At 45.3% G+C, this 14535-nt stretch overlaps 1 protein-coding gene across 3 annotated transcripts in view; it reads right to left on the bottom strand.

Moving 5' to 3' along the window:
• Nucleotides 1-14535, bottom strand: part of PCYT1B (phosphate cytidylyltransferase 1B, choline) — a 143766-nt gene that overhangs the window by 52536 nt on the left and 76695 nt on the right. For all 3 annotated transcript variants that reach the window (XM_031445690.2, XM_031445689.2, XM_031445688.2), the window contains exons 5-7: nt 12853-12931; nt 3663-3805; nt 831-1019 (exon numbers count right to left, since the gene is read on the bottom strand). In XM_031445690.2, the coding sequence (XP_031301550.1) occupies nt 831-1019; nt 3663-3805; nt 12853-12931 (411 nt within the window). The remainder of the gene's footprint in view (nt 1-830; nt 1020-3662; nt 3806-12852; nt 12932-14535) is intronic.

Below are 14535 nucleotides of genomic sequence, written 5' to 3'. Positions count from 1 at the left end.
TTTAAACTCTTTCATAGGACCCTCATTCCCTCCATTGATAACACTGGTTATTTACTCTCAAAGTGCATGCACAGTAGAAATACCAATGGAATACAAGGTGGTTTCCAGAATTTTCTTTTCCCTTTCCATAATTTTCACTCAGAATTCTATATAGAATTCAGGCAAGAGACCCCCATCTATGTTTTCTGTCTCAGTTGTAAGATTCAGATCACGGCCTCAGCCTCCTAAGACCTTTTGGCCGTACCCCAGCATGTACATGCCATGGAGTAATGGGGGAAATCAGGACGTGTTTGGCACAGACGCAGGGCAAATCCTACCTCTTCTCTCACTCTCTCTTCCAACCAATGAAAGACGAGTTCCTGGCAACAAAAGCAGACCAAGGCAGCTACGTTTCTTTTGTATCCTCCTCCGCTGGTTGATCCACACACCATTAGCTTTGTCTTACAACGCAAACACAAGTTCCATGGTGCCACTGACCCACTTCACCCTCACCCTCAAGCTGCGCATCATCTCCAACCGGGAGACTGGGATGGGCTACGGAGCCAATCTCTGCAGTAGCAGACACTCGGTGATTACCAAATGGTGTCAAACGTTGGCCAAGAAATAGAAATAGAGACCAGAGCTGCCCTTGAGCGCTACTAGGTGCCATATTGAAAGGTAAAGCAGAAACTAAATAAGGAAGTGAGATGGACTTGAAGTCACTAGGGCTAATGCCCAAAATGGAAGTCACATATTGGACTCAGATAAGGGACACCCTTGAGCAGTTCCTTGGAAAGGAGGATAAACTGAAAACACCCATCACTGGTGGGCCAAATGGAAGAATTACATACCCATGCTCCATCAGGCCCAAACAGTTCTAGGAAGTTGCCAATGAATTCTCTTGACTTCTCTTCCCACTTTTGAATTAGATCATGACTCTTTTCTTCCACTCTGTTAACAAATTCCTTTGATCTTTCCTCCACATTTTTGACCTTTTCCTTCATCTTGTCTACCTGGTTTTGGAAGCGGTACTTCTTCTCCTGGTCAAAAATGAAAGGAGAAAGAAATGGATTTATCCACGAGGGCATGAGAGAGATCAATCATTCACAGAACACTCATATTTTATTTCAACTTGTGTGTGTCCTTAATCCAAAGAATCAGGATGTTGCCATTTCCCCAGAGCTTGACGGGATTGACGGGAAGGCACATCTCTTGTAAGACAAGTCATTTCTCATTAGGCTACTTGAATGTGTACAGTGAAATATAAGTGGTTTTAATATTCTCTTTATTGTATATATCAGAGTTGAGTTCACTTATATAAGAACCAAAAGTATATCTTTACTCTTTATTATGGACAGATACTGGCAAATACATCCCCTCAATTCTGCCAAGGTTTAGACAAAAATGTGAATTGTACATAGAACGGCCACTCAGAAGCTGCCTGAGTTCTCTGTTTTACTGGGACATTGCTAAAACCAATACTGGTAGCAATAAGTGGACCACTGGCTGGGCCTCAGAACCCATGTGTTATACTAAGATTGTCATTGTCATGATATTTTCCATTAAGCTAACAGAACTGCATCAGTTTCCTTGGTGACGAAGAAAGCTTTTGTTCTGGTAGCTTCTATGGCCTGGGATTTTGTTCTTATAGCTTTTACGCAGCATTGCTCTACCTACGTGCCTGGAAGGCACCGTATGTTGGGCAAGCCACGTGTCACCTCTAAACCTCAGTTTTCTCATCTGTAAAATGGGGATAATTATTATCCCTACCCTATAGGGCTGCTGTAACAATTAGATAAAGCATGTAAAGTGCTTGGCACGAAGCCTGGCACTTAGGAACAGTTCAGTGTGTGTTCGCTGTTTCATTACTATTAAGCGGCATAGGCATTTAATCACATTACCTGATCAGAGTGGTATCAAAACCATGAAAATAACACAAAACAAAGGGTCTTTTCCTCCATGAAATCGTAATACATCTTCTCCTGAAGAGGTAATAAGGTTGATCATTTTTCTTCACTATATGAACTGAAGTTCATTTCATATTTCAGAATTTTTTGAGACACATAGATTATTACAAAACTGGGTCCGGATTCCCCGATCTAGACCTTACAAACCTGACTGCAGCCGCAGGGTGAGGTGTGAGCTGTACGTGCTGCCACCCAGCTCCACCTACCACACGCTGATCACACACAGCTCTCAAGAGCGGCACCGAACACCGGAATGAGCACTGGACCAAAAGTCAAGAGGCTGGGAGGCTGCCGCTACCGCCACCTCTACTTTGCTTGAGGGACCTTAGCCAGGTCGCCTCTCTGAGCTCAGCTTTCCTCATTTCTAAGTTGAGGGACTCGGACTGGGTGACTGACTCCCACCAGGTTCCTGCCACCTCTGAGGTTCTGGGAGTCACCGACACGCCCACCCATTTGATTTTATCTCAGAGCTGCAGCTGGGTTTGCTGTCACAGAAAGGCAGAGGGCGTGTCCACACTGACTACACCATCCCACGAGCTAAGTGGCTTATCTAAAGGCTGTTTACAGAGCACAAGCAATAACTTTGGGAAGTGGCTCAACATGCTTTTATGGGTGACTGAATTCAATTTAAAAGAACAGACGGTTTAATTTATTGAAATAACCAGGGCTTTATTCTCTATAAGATACCATATCATCACTTTGCCTGAATTCTTTTCAGCCACTTGTGCTGGTACCACTTGAACCCAGCATTTTCCATTTTGTTGCCCAGTTTGTACGAAACCACAGAGCCCGGGCTCCTAACCCTCTCTGCCTGGCGAGGACAACTGATTCATGATGAATCACGATGAATGAACCCCTCCTAATTTTGAAGGCACCAACAATCGATTCGTGGAAGCTGCTGGATCATTGTGGCTGCATGTAATTATAAGGATCTAGTTTTGTAGACAAATCACTCTTGGAAAACCCACCATCTCTTTTTGGGGGTGAACATTCTGTATATCAGCTCCTCGGAGGCCAGGCAAATACAGCCATCCAGACTCCCGAACATCACCTCCAGCCACTGGGCTGCCCTCTTTGCTTTTTAACAGCTTGTTTTGCTTGTTTTAAAGATTGTTTGAACGGTTGCTCTATTATTAAACTAACAGCAGCTCTGTGGGAACAATACAGCAGAAATACAAAAGGAAGCCATAGATTCTGGGCTTTATTTAAGCAGCTGTAATTTCTCTGGACAATTTTAAAAAAAACCCTGGTTGTTAAGGTTTCTAATGAGCATCTGTAAGGCCTTAATAAAATGAAAATTTAAAAACGTTAAAACAAGACAGCATTTTCTCTGGGTTTAGCTCCTCATTGCCTCTGCCTTCCTTCCTTTCCTTTGAGCAGAAGACAACTCCTGCCTTCCCTGAAAGCAGATCTCCCAGAAACCCTTCCCCCAAGTCTGAGAATTCTCAAGGCGGGGGTGGGGGGCGGGGTGAGGAGGGGGCAAGGCAGCTCCTTTATAAAATGTGAAGCTTGCTCACTACCTGTATGCCTTGGTCAACTTATGTTACCCCTTTGGACCTTGGTTTCTCCATCTAGAAAATGGGGATAATAATACATCATTGGGTTGTCATGTTGACTGAATGAGACGATAAATGGAAACATCAAGAACACTTAATAAACGGTGGCAGCAGTCATGTGACGTGCCGGTCCTCAGCGGGTATGGGGCGGCGCACTTACGTTTATAAAGCTGACGTTCAGCTCCTTGGCCGTGTACCCTCTCTGCAGGTTGCGTCGGGCATAAACGTCATAGTCACGGACAATCCTGGTGATGATGTCTGATGTGGAGATGCCCTCCGTTCTCTGCGTTGGAACAAACATTCCTGCCCGAATAGGAAAGACGAGATAAACAGGAACAACTAAGGTGACCTCAGGTGTCCCATTGTCTTGAATGGCCCTCCTTTCCAGGACAGAGTGGCCGCTCCCAGGTGTGTCATTAAGGCTTTCACACCTGGCCCTAGCTGCCTCTGCCAGGCTCAGTTCCGTGCACTCCCTCCCTGCCAGGCATACGGCATGTTTGTCATCCTGGACCTGTTCCCTGGATGCGCCGTGCAGTCGCCCGGCTCCTGTCACTTGCTCACGCCAAGCCCTTCTTTTCTGCCCCGGATGCCCATTCCCTGCCACACCAGCTGCAGAGTTGTTCCTCATCCTACAGGGTCCAGCTTCAAGGCTATGTCTCCGGTGATGCTTCCTGACATCACCAGGCAGAAGCCAAAACATTTAGAACATAAACTTGTCTTCCATTAACAAAACTATTTTAGATATCTGTCTCCTTGGAGCAAGGGAACATCCTGGAAGCACAGATTATGCCCTGATCATTTCTGTGTCTCAAGCACCCAGTTTGTGTCTAGCACATGGAAGGTGCTCAATAAATGCAAATAAAATGAGTAAGTGGATGGAGCATAACAGTGAGTCAACAAATGAGTCAGGGCAACTCCCCTTCTTCCCCGAGGAGTTCTGCTTCACATTATAGTGAAGGAAAAGGATAGAGAGTGTACTATTTCTGTTGTCTCTGATCTAAAGACATGCCCGGCGAGGGGGGTGTGCTAGATGATTTTCTCTAAGAGCAGTCTACTCTGAATGGTGGTTTCTCCACTCAAAGGACCTTTCATCTAGACTCTGTAGGACGGAGTAAAAATAATGAAGCACAGAAGATGCCAAGTTCTCACAGAACTTCCTAAAGTCCTCAAAGATATATTTGTGTGTACCCATATATGTAACAAAATCACTGTAAAGAAAGGCTATCAAGAAATCACAAATGTCAAAGACAACAATCTGGTTCATGCTTGCACTTCTGTTATCAACTGAAATGATGTGTTGGCAACTGAGATCTTTCTACCCAATATGATAATGGTCCCTCAGAGAACCAGGCATGAGCCGGCATGATGGACAAAGCCTGGGGACCAGGGTGCTGGGTCCTCGGCTGGCAGACTTGGGCAAGTCATTCAAGCCTCAGAAGGCAAGTTACTTAACCTCAGTCTCCAAAACTGAAAAATGGTGGCTGGACAAGGTGACCTTGGCCTCATCTGTACCACTTCCCTCTCCCTTACTCTCTACGCCCAATCAATTTCCTTCTTACTCACCAGCCTACTTCCTAAATGTCTCCCTAATTCACCCACTTTTCTCCAGCCTCCATCTAAACCAATCTAATCCCACCTTGTTGAAAGATTACCAGAGACTACAAACCAGTCTCCAGGGATGTCATTTTCTTGTCCCCTCAGTCCACTCTCCAGGTAGCAAGAGCCACAGAGCAGTCTTCCAAAATATAAGTCACATACCTGCTCAACATCCTTCATTGGCTCTCTGCTGTCCTCTGTATTTAGATTCAAATCTCTGACTTGACTCTGAAGCAGCTTGCCTCCTCTCTGCCCTGTGCTCCTCCCCAGTCTCGTCTCAGACCCTCCTTCCCGCTTCACTCCCTCAGCCAAGGCCCCTGTGCACCGTAGCTGCAGGGAGCACCATTCTCATTGTTTTCTATAGAGCCGAGCAACAGGCAGACCCTGCCTCGGCCCCGCCACGCTGGACTTCAGTGTCTGCCAAGACCGGCCCCCTCCCCTCACTCTGCCACAAACATACTCTCCACCGGGTTAACCAAGGACCTAGTCCAATGGTTAACCTGTTGGGTTTCACCATTAGCATCACTTCCTCAAGGAAATCTCTCACAACCCAGCCGGGTCTTCCTACTTTTATTCTCTCCCGTGGTCCACTGCTCTTTTCCTTCAAATATCCCAAGACCACTTGTTCAAGAACCGCTTTCCCCACTTGACTAGAAGCTACACGAGGGAAGGGAGTGCTCCTGTCTTGCTCTTGTCCAGACTCCCCGCACCGAGTGACAAGCAGGCACTAGGAATATTTGCTGAACGAATGACGAGATGCATACTCATCTCTAAGTGCCTATCTCAATCCAGTTCCCTCTGCTTCTCTGGACACTGGTGAGTGTTTCCGTCTTCTAGCCCCAACGAGGGTGTCCCTTTGGAGCTCTCTTTTTGCCCGTCTGCACATTCACAGTACCCACAGCAGGGTGGCGCTGCTGCTGTTAGAGACCAGCCTCTAGTTTCAAATATTCTGTATCTCAGAGGACAGCATTGGGGTTTGCCACTTGGCCAGAAACTTCTTTTAGCATCTTCTAAGAAGGTGGACTCAAACAGAAAACTAAGTAGAAGGCAGAGGATGCAAACATTTAAACAGATGGATATAAATAGCACCAACTGATCCAATTGTCCAGGGGGCTCTGATGGGCCAAGAACCCTGTGGGGTCCCAAGCCAGGGTGCCTGAAACAGCATCCTCACCTTGGTGGGAGCAGCAGGGAGCTTTCTGGTAAGGACTGTGGCCCATCTCTCAGCAGGCAGCTAGTCCACCCCCGCCTCTGCCTGCTACAGTGTTAAGAAGATTCTCTAGCCACTAACTGATTTTAGCAAGCAAGTCACTTAGACGCTAGTGACATGAGCTCACTCTTTCTTTGAAGCCACAGGGTGAGGCCTCTGTGGCCGAGCGGCTGCAAGTTGGGATGGGGGAGAGATTTGCTTTGGCTGGTTAGGAAGTAGGTCTCTGAAAGAAGCCAAGCCCTCTGCTGACATAATGATGCACCCGGCTTCCTCCAAATCCTAATTATTGCTCTGCTAAAAATATTCAGTAATGAGCATGATCAGAGAACCTTTTTTTATCATGCTTTGCAGAATTGCGGTGTTGGGCTATGGAACTATTTTAAGAAGCAGCAAAGCACATGTTAATGAAGGAAACTTTCCACAGTAGTAGGTCATATTAGAGTGGTAAGCAGTAATGTGGACCTTCCAGTCTACTTCATTTAAGCTCCATCTTTTCATCCAGCTTTGCTGGAGAGTTTTGACACGTAGTTCTGACAAGCAGAGCAGAGGGCTATGAAGTTTAATTCATGCTCTCGCTACCTCTGGTTTCATATAAAGTGATTTTTGACTTTCAGAATAAACCCAGACTAGAGTATAGAAGCCCAATACGGACACTTATGCCGTTTCTGAGCATCCTTCTCTCCCACGATAAACACTCTGGCCTTCTCTACCTGGGCCCCAAACAGACTTCTACTGTCTCTCCTGCCTGGTGAGGAATCAGCAGAGTTGATCAGTGGGCCACAAGAAAGGGTCCTCACGCAAATGACAAGTCACACCTAAGTCTTACGCCTGTGCTCCCAGGGCCAGTAAAATACAACCTGACTATTCAATTTGGAGATGGAAATTATGGTAGATTAAAGATGGGCACAATTCCTGCCCCCTGGAATCTGAGCTGGCCTTAGTGACTTGCTTATAACAAATAGAATGTGGTATGAGTGATGCTGGGTGACTTCCAAGGCTAGGTCAGAAGCAGCTCTGTGGCATCGATCACAGTTGCTTGCTCTCCAGAAGCCTCCTCTCAGGACGCACACTCTTGGAACCCAGCCACCATGCTGTGAGAAGCCACACAACTCAGCGAGGCCACGTGTAGGTGCTCCAGTGTCAACTCCAGCTGACCTCCCTGTTGACAGCCAGCACCCACTGCCAGCCACTTAGGTGCACCATTGGGGACCCACTGCCCCAGCCAGCGTCTGACTACAACCGTTTGAGAGACCCTAAGCAAGAACCATGCAGCCAATCCCTGGCTGAAATCCTGTCCCACAAAATCATGAGCAAAACAAAGTGGCTCTTTTAGTCACTAACTGTGGGAGTCGTTTGTTACACAACAATATGATGATAAATTGCTTAGAGTTAGAAAAACAGTGGACCTGTTTCTACACCTAAACAACTAGAACTTGATGCTTTATGCCCTAAAATCAGGAAACTAACTTTTTCTTAGCTCACTGGAGGACACTCATCCAGGAATAAAACCACCAGCAAACGCTTGTTCCTACTCTACAAGGTAGCGGAGGAACTGTCATAGCAGGAAACCCTGATTCAATTAACCCTGGGGGTAATTCCAGGCTTGTGGGTGCGCTCGGAGGGGATTCATGTGTTAACCAACGACAGTCAAAACCATAGTAAGATGCACTGCCCAAGACAATCTACAGATTTAATGCAATCCCTATCAAATTACCCAGGGCATATTTCACAGAACTAGAACAAATCATAATAAAATTTATATGGAACCACAAAAGACCTAGAATTGCCAAAGCATTACTGAAGAAAAAGAAAGAGGCTGAAGGAATAACTCTCCCAGACTTCAGACAATACTATAGAGCTACAGTCATCAAGACAGCATGGTATTGGTACAAAAACAGACATAAGGACCAGTGGAACAGAATAGAGAGCCCAGAAATGAACCCACAAACTTCTGGTTAACTAATCTTCGACAAAGGAGGCAAGAATATACAATGGAATAAAGACAGTCTCTTCAGCAAATGGTGTTGGGAAAACTGGACAGCAGCATGTAAAGCAATGAAGCTAGAACACTCCCTTACACCATACACAAAAATAAACTCAAAATGGATCAAAGGCTTAAACATAAGACAAGATACAATAAACCTCCTAGAAGAAAATAGAAGCAAAACATTATCTGACATACATCTCAAAAATGTTCTCCTAGAACAGTCGACTCAAGCAATAGAAATAAAAGCAAGAATAAACAAATGGGACCTAATGAAACTTACAAGCTTCAGCACAGCAAAGGAAACCATAAGTAAAACAAAAAGACAACCTAAGGAATGGGAGAAAATTTTTTCAAATGAAACTGACAAAGGCTTCTTCTCCAGAATATACAAGCAGCTCATACAACTTAATAAGAAAAAAACCAACAACCCAATCCAAAAATGGGCAGAAGACCTAAACAAGCAATTCTCCAAGGAAGAAATACAAATGATCAATAGGCACATGAAAAAATGCTCAGGATCACTAATTATCAGAGAAATGCAAATCAAAACTACAATGAGGTATCACCTCACACCAGTCAGAATGGCTGTCATTCAAAAGTCCACAAACAATAAATGCTGGAGAGGCTGTGGAGAAAAGGGAACCCTCCTTCACTACTGGTGGGAATGCAGGTTGGTGCAGCCACTGTGGAAAACAGTATGGAGATTCCTCAAAAGACTAGGAATAGACTTACCATATGACCCAGGAATCCTGCTCCTGAGCATATATCCAGAAGGAACCCTACTTCAGGATGACACCTGCACCCCAGTGTTCATAGAAGCACTATTTGCAATAGCCAAGACATGGAAACAGCCTAAATGTCCATCAATGGATGACTGGATAAAGAAAAGGTGGTATATTTATACAATGGAATACTATTCAGCCATAAAAACCAACAACATAACGCCATTTGCAGCAACATGGATGCTCCTGGAGAATGCCATTCTAAGTGAGGTAAGCCAGAAAGAGAAAGAAAAATACCACATGAGATCGCTCATATGTGGAATCTAAAAAAAAAAAAAACCCACAAACAAAGCATAAATACAAAACAGAAACAGACTCATAGACATAGAATACAAACTTGTGGTTGCCAAGGGGGCGGAGGGTGGGAAGGGATAGACCGGGATTTCAAAATGTAGAATAGATAAACAAGATCATACTGTATAGCACAGGGAAATATATACAAGATCTTGTGGTAGCTCACAGCGAAAATAATGTGACAATGAATATATATATGTTCATGTATAACTGAAAAATTGTGCTCTACACTGGAATTTGACACACCTTTGTAAAATGATTATAAATCAATAAAAAATGTTTAAAAAAAAAACCCATAGAAAGATGGAATGGGCTGCCCTAGGAGATAGGAAGCTCCCGATCACGATGTACAAGAATCAGTTCTACCAGGAGCTGGCGTGATGCCAAAGACAGCATAGATGACTGGGTTAGTGACCCTTAAGAGCCCATTCTACCTCACGAGTCTGACGGTCTATGAGTACCAGGAAATGGCTATGGCGGCAGCAGGCTGAGGATGAGGGATGGTGGGACCACCATGAGTAGAATTCCGGTGGCCCTCAGGAATGGGAGAAGATGGCTCTGATGGCGGATGCCAGCACTGAGGGCAGCTCAAACATAATGAGGTGTGTGTTAGACTCCTTGAAATCCCTAGTAAAGCATATTGTAACTCAGTAAACTAGAGTGTCTGTATGATGCCAGATAATGCTTTACCTTGTGTAGGAAGGTATGCATGGATACACCTACAGTGCCTATAGATGAGATGTACAGTAGAAAGTAGAAGAGCAGAATATAAACTAAGCCATGAAAAATCTACTTCTGCACCTACCTCTAGCTAAAATACCAATTCCAGCCCATCCCTTCTCAGACTCTTCTTTGCTCCAAGATTCTCAGGCAGCAACAGGCTTATGGGAAGTTTATGGAAGGTGGTCTGATGAAGGAAGCTGGATGGAAAAGCTAAGGAATTCAGGTTACCTTCCATCTTGGACATCTCTATTTCTAGAGTCAGAAAAACCCTGACTCTAAGAGGATAGAAGTAATTACCTTTGCTCCATTTGTCTTTTTTAGTAATCCAAATGGCGATAACCTGGGGAGGCTGGGTATTTTAAAAACCCCAGCAATGACTATTTTGATTTTTAGCTGATTATTTGAAACCCTGTGACATTGACTGAAAACTTCAGCTCAGGAAAATGATGAGTACTGGGTCAAGCAGAGACTATTTTTCCATTATACGTTCGCCCAAAACAGCACCTACAATTTGTGAGTTCTCGCCTGCTATAAGGTAGAGCAAGAAAAATGCAAATTCATAGGTATGATTTCAAAGATCTTTCATTCAAATCATAGTCATTTTTGAAACAACTCAAATAGTAAGCCCTTCCCTCTTCTGATGAGATTTTGTTGGGCTGTGAGGCTGGTTGGGAGTAATTTAGTCCATGTCACCAACATCTCTTTCAGTAAAGAGGTGTGCGAGGGACTCAGAGGCCAAGATACCAACGGAAAGCAAACAAATTGGATATAAAGGTCCCTATCATTCAGGCCAAAACATTACCCTTACATCTAAATAATCTGAGTAATTCCACAAGACAGAAGTTTGTGCCCAAGCTACCTAGGTAAATGGCTCCATTCCCCGTGTGGCGGGAAGAACCCCTGCAGACAAGAGGCTTCCGTCTTAAGCTGCTCCCCCATCACCGTCCATAAATGCACTCTCTTGTTTAGCCAGCACTTAACAAGCACCATGAATGTACCAGGGACTGTGCTGGGGATGCAAAGATGGATGAGATATGGCCGTGGCCTGTGCCACTTCACTCAAGCTAGGGACACACACACACACACACAACCAGGACGGCACGAGCAGGGAGCTGCACAGGAGGTCCACGTGCAAAGAGTGTCTGCATCTGAGGAGGGCAAGGGCTGTGATGAATTAGGCCCCAGGGAGAGAGGGCACGTCCAGCCTGGCTCCCCAGCTGCGACTAGACAAAGATGCTCAGGAGAAGGGCATTCCGAGCCCAGAGAACAGCTGGAGCAAAGGTACTAAGCAGGGGCCTGTCTGGGAACCAGGATGGACTCCGTATGCCTGGAGCATAGGGCGTGTGGAAGGCAGTGCGCAGAGTTGAAGCTGGTGAGAAAGAGTCTGGGTGAGGCCGAAGGAGAGAGACCTGGTAACTAAACCCAGGAGTGGACAGAGAGACCAACGGGAAAATACAATGTCCCAGAAGTGGAAGCAAAGACAAGAGCATCTAAGAAAAGGAAGAACATGTTCAGCAGGGTCGTTATGCCCAGAGACCTGAACTGAGGCCGCTGGATTGGGGGGTCCAAAAGTCAGCTCTGAACTGAAGGAAGATGGGACAGAAGTCAGAGCACAAGTGGCTAAGGAATGACAGTGGCCAGTAAGACAAGGACCAAGCAAAGATGTGAGTGGAGGAGGAGGCAGGACGGAGGGCAGAAGGAAGGATTTGGGTTTATTTGTTTCTGTAGACTTCCACATGCTTGTAAGCCGAGAAGAAAGTACTAGAGAGTGAGAACCCTGGCTCGCAAAGGGAGGAGGAATGAAAGAAAACACTGTCCAGGGAAGGGAGAAGGCAGGTTCAGATAAGAGATTAGCCTAGGACGGAAAACATACTCCTCTTCCTCAGGATGCAGACGAGGCAAGGATGCAAGGACACAAGGGATTATGGGTAAATCCGGGCAGGAAGGGGAAAAGGAGGAAATAAATGTTACAAGGAGAATCCCATTATGGCTAGAAAGCACAGATCCTACTATAATGCCCCAAGAGCAATTTCCCTAGAGTCATAGCAGGAGTAGGAACAGAACTTGATGGAGGAATTAACTCTGCAGAGCCCACGATGGAAGGAAACCCCCCTCTTTCCAGCACCCTAATATATCCTTGGGGCTGACCAGAGTCTCTGACCTGAACAGAAATGCTTAGTGACAAAGGAGACAACTTCCAAAGCTCAGGCACCAAATCTGCCTTCCATGACAGCAGTTAACAGTTTCAGGAAGAAAAGAGTTTACCTGATTCCACAAATATTTATCCTGTTTTGTTTTGTTTTGGCCTCTGCATCTGGTACTTGAGGATATCATTATCATGTGATAGGACAACATATGGCAGGACTGGACTTCGGGGACAAGGAATCCAGATTGTTAGTTACCAATTATCTGTCTTCTTCTGGAAGGAACTTTCTTGGGAGTACAAAGTTAATTTCATTGTGAACGAGGAAAATGATTGGCCTTTAAACAACAGGGTCCTGTGATGAACTCTAAAATCAAGCCTCAAACCGGAAGCTGAGTACTGTGGTGCTCAGGTAAATTTCTATATAAATACCTAGCTGGCGTCAGTGTCATGGCTGAAGCTTAGCACATGTCAGCAGAGGCTTGTAGAGGCTACTCGGGGACATCTGAAATCCCTCTGCCCTGTACGTATATGCTGCAGACCCAGGGCAGATGTCTCTTGTGAAACCTGACTGTCATGCTGCCAGGGACAGGTAAGCACAGGAGCAGCCCTCACCTGCTTCCTTTATATGCTTGTAAACATCATCAGAGCCAGCAGAGGAGTATGGGATGTCATCGTGGGCCACAAAGTCAATCTGTTGGAGAGAGAGGAGTGACGTCACCACTGGGACAGATGTGCACGTCTGTGATTTGAAAATACGTACATTTTTGAAAAAAAGCAGTTGTAATAAGCAGTTTATAATATCGACCTGAATCCTTGACGGAAAGGTATTCCCAACTGTCTCTGTTCCCATGAGCTGATGGGAACCAGATTGGTTTCTCTCCTTGCTGGTCCCTCTTTCTTCTCTTACCTCTGACAGTAGGTTTTCTTGGCCCTTTGTTCTTCTGCCTCTAAAATGTCTCCTTCAGAGAATTCATTGATGCTTCAGATTTTCATCACCCCTGCTATGATGAGGAACCAAAACTCTCATTTTCCTGTCCCACTGGTGGCCAGAGGTCCTCCCTGACACTTAAGTCACACTGTGTATCATAGAAATGGATTCACGTCTCTCATTTGATGCTCACGACCACCTTGTGAAGCAGATAGGGCAAGTATTATGATTTCATTTGGGGGCATAAGGCTGCTGAAACCAGGAAACTGGTCAAATTTGCCCCAAATCACCCTTTTCTCTTTTGCCACCCTAGCTATCACTTTAAACACCTGTCTGGAATTTAATTCATCCTGAAAACTGGTGCCCCTTCAAAGGCACCTCCATCTTCCCAGTTTACCTAGGCACCAAACAACTGGGAATCAGCCATCTTTCCTACTTCCTTCACTTCTATAGCACATGTGTCACAGGTTCCATTGTGTTTCTGTGTGTGTGTGCGTGCGCACACACGTACATATGGCCATGACTTCCTCTCCATTGCTACTATGCCAAATCCAAGGCTCCGTCACCTGGATTATTAATACCAACTAGTCCCTGAGCTTCTTCACTATAGGCTCCTTCCTCTCCCAGCCATCCCTCTGCCACATGCCACCTCCCGAAACAGAGTCCTCTTCTGGTCATCCTTGAGCCTGCTGATCTTTATCAGTTCCCCGTTTCCTGCTACATAAAGTAAAAAACTCCTGGCCTAGCTTTCAGAGCCCTTCACCACAAGGCTTCACTCCACCTTGAGAGGTAGCTTAGAGGAGCAGTTCACTTTTCCTGGGTACAGATTTCTGACCCATCACTTACTAGCTGTATAACTCACAAATCAGTGGTAAGGATCATATCAGATTTCTCAGCCCTGGTACTAGCGACATTTTGAGCTAGAAAATTCTTTGCTGGAGGGGAAAGGTCTTTCTGGTGCATTGTAGGATTCTCAGCGGCAACCCTGGCCTTTTCACCCACTAGATGCCAGTAGCATCCCTTTAGTTGTGACAGCCAAAAATGTTTCCAGACACAGTTAAACATCCCTTGGGGGCAAACGAGCCCCCAACTTGAGAATCATTGGATTGAGTGATATAATTATTTTAAAATGCTAAAAATAATAACTGGTACACAGCAAGTACTCAATAAATGTTATGATTATCAATTCTATTCTTAGTACTCAAGCTCAGTTGTCCCTCCTCTCCAATGTGTAACAACAACAGCGTCTCAGGGTAACGATGAGAATGAATGTGATTCACCTTAAGAGCAAAGCACTTAGCACCGGGCTGGGCACATGGTAAGTACTCAATAAACCACAGGCATCATTACCATCATCCGTATCTCCA

The sequence above is a fragment of the Camelus dromedarius genome, chromosome X (assembly GCF_036321535.1).
Source record: "Camelus dromedarius isolate mCamDro1 chromosome X, mCamDro1.pat, whole genome shotgun sequence".
Lineage (NCBI taxonomy): Eukaryota > Metazoa > Chordata > Mammalia > Artiodactyla > Camelidae > Camelus > Camelus dromedarius.
Note: the sequence above shows the minus strand (reverse complement) of the source record. Positions and strands in the feature narration are given on the sequence as shown.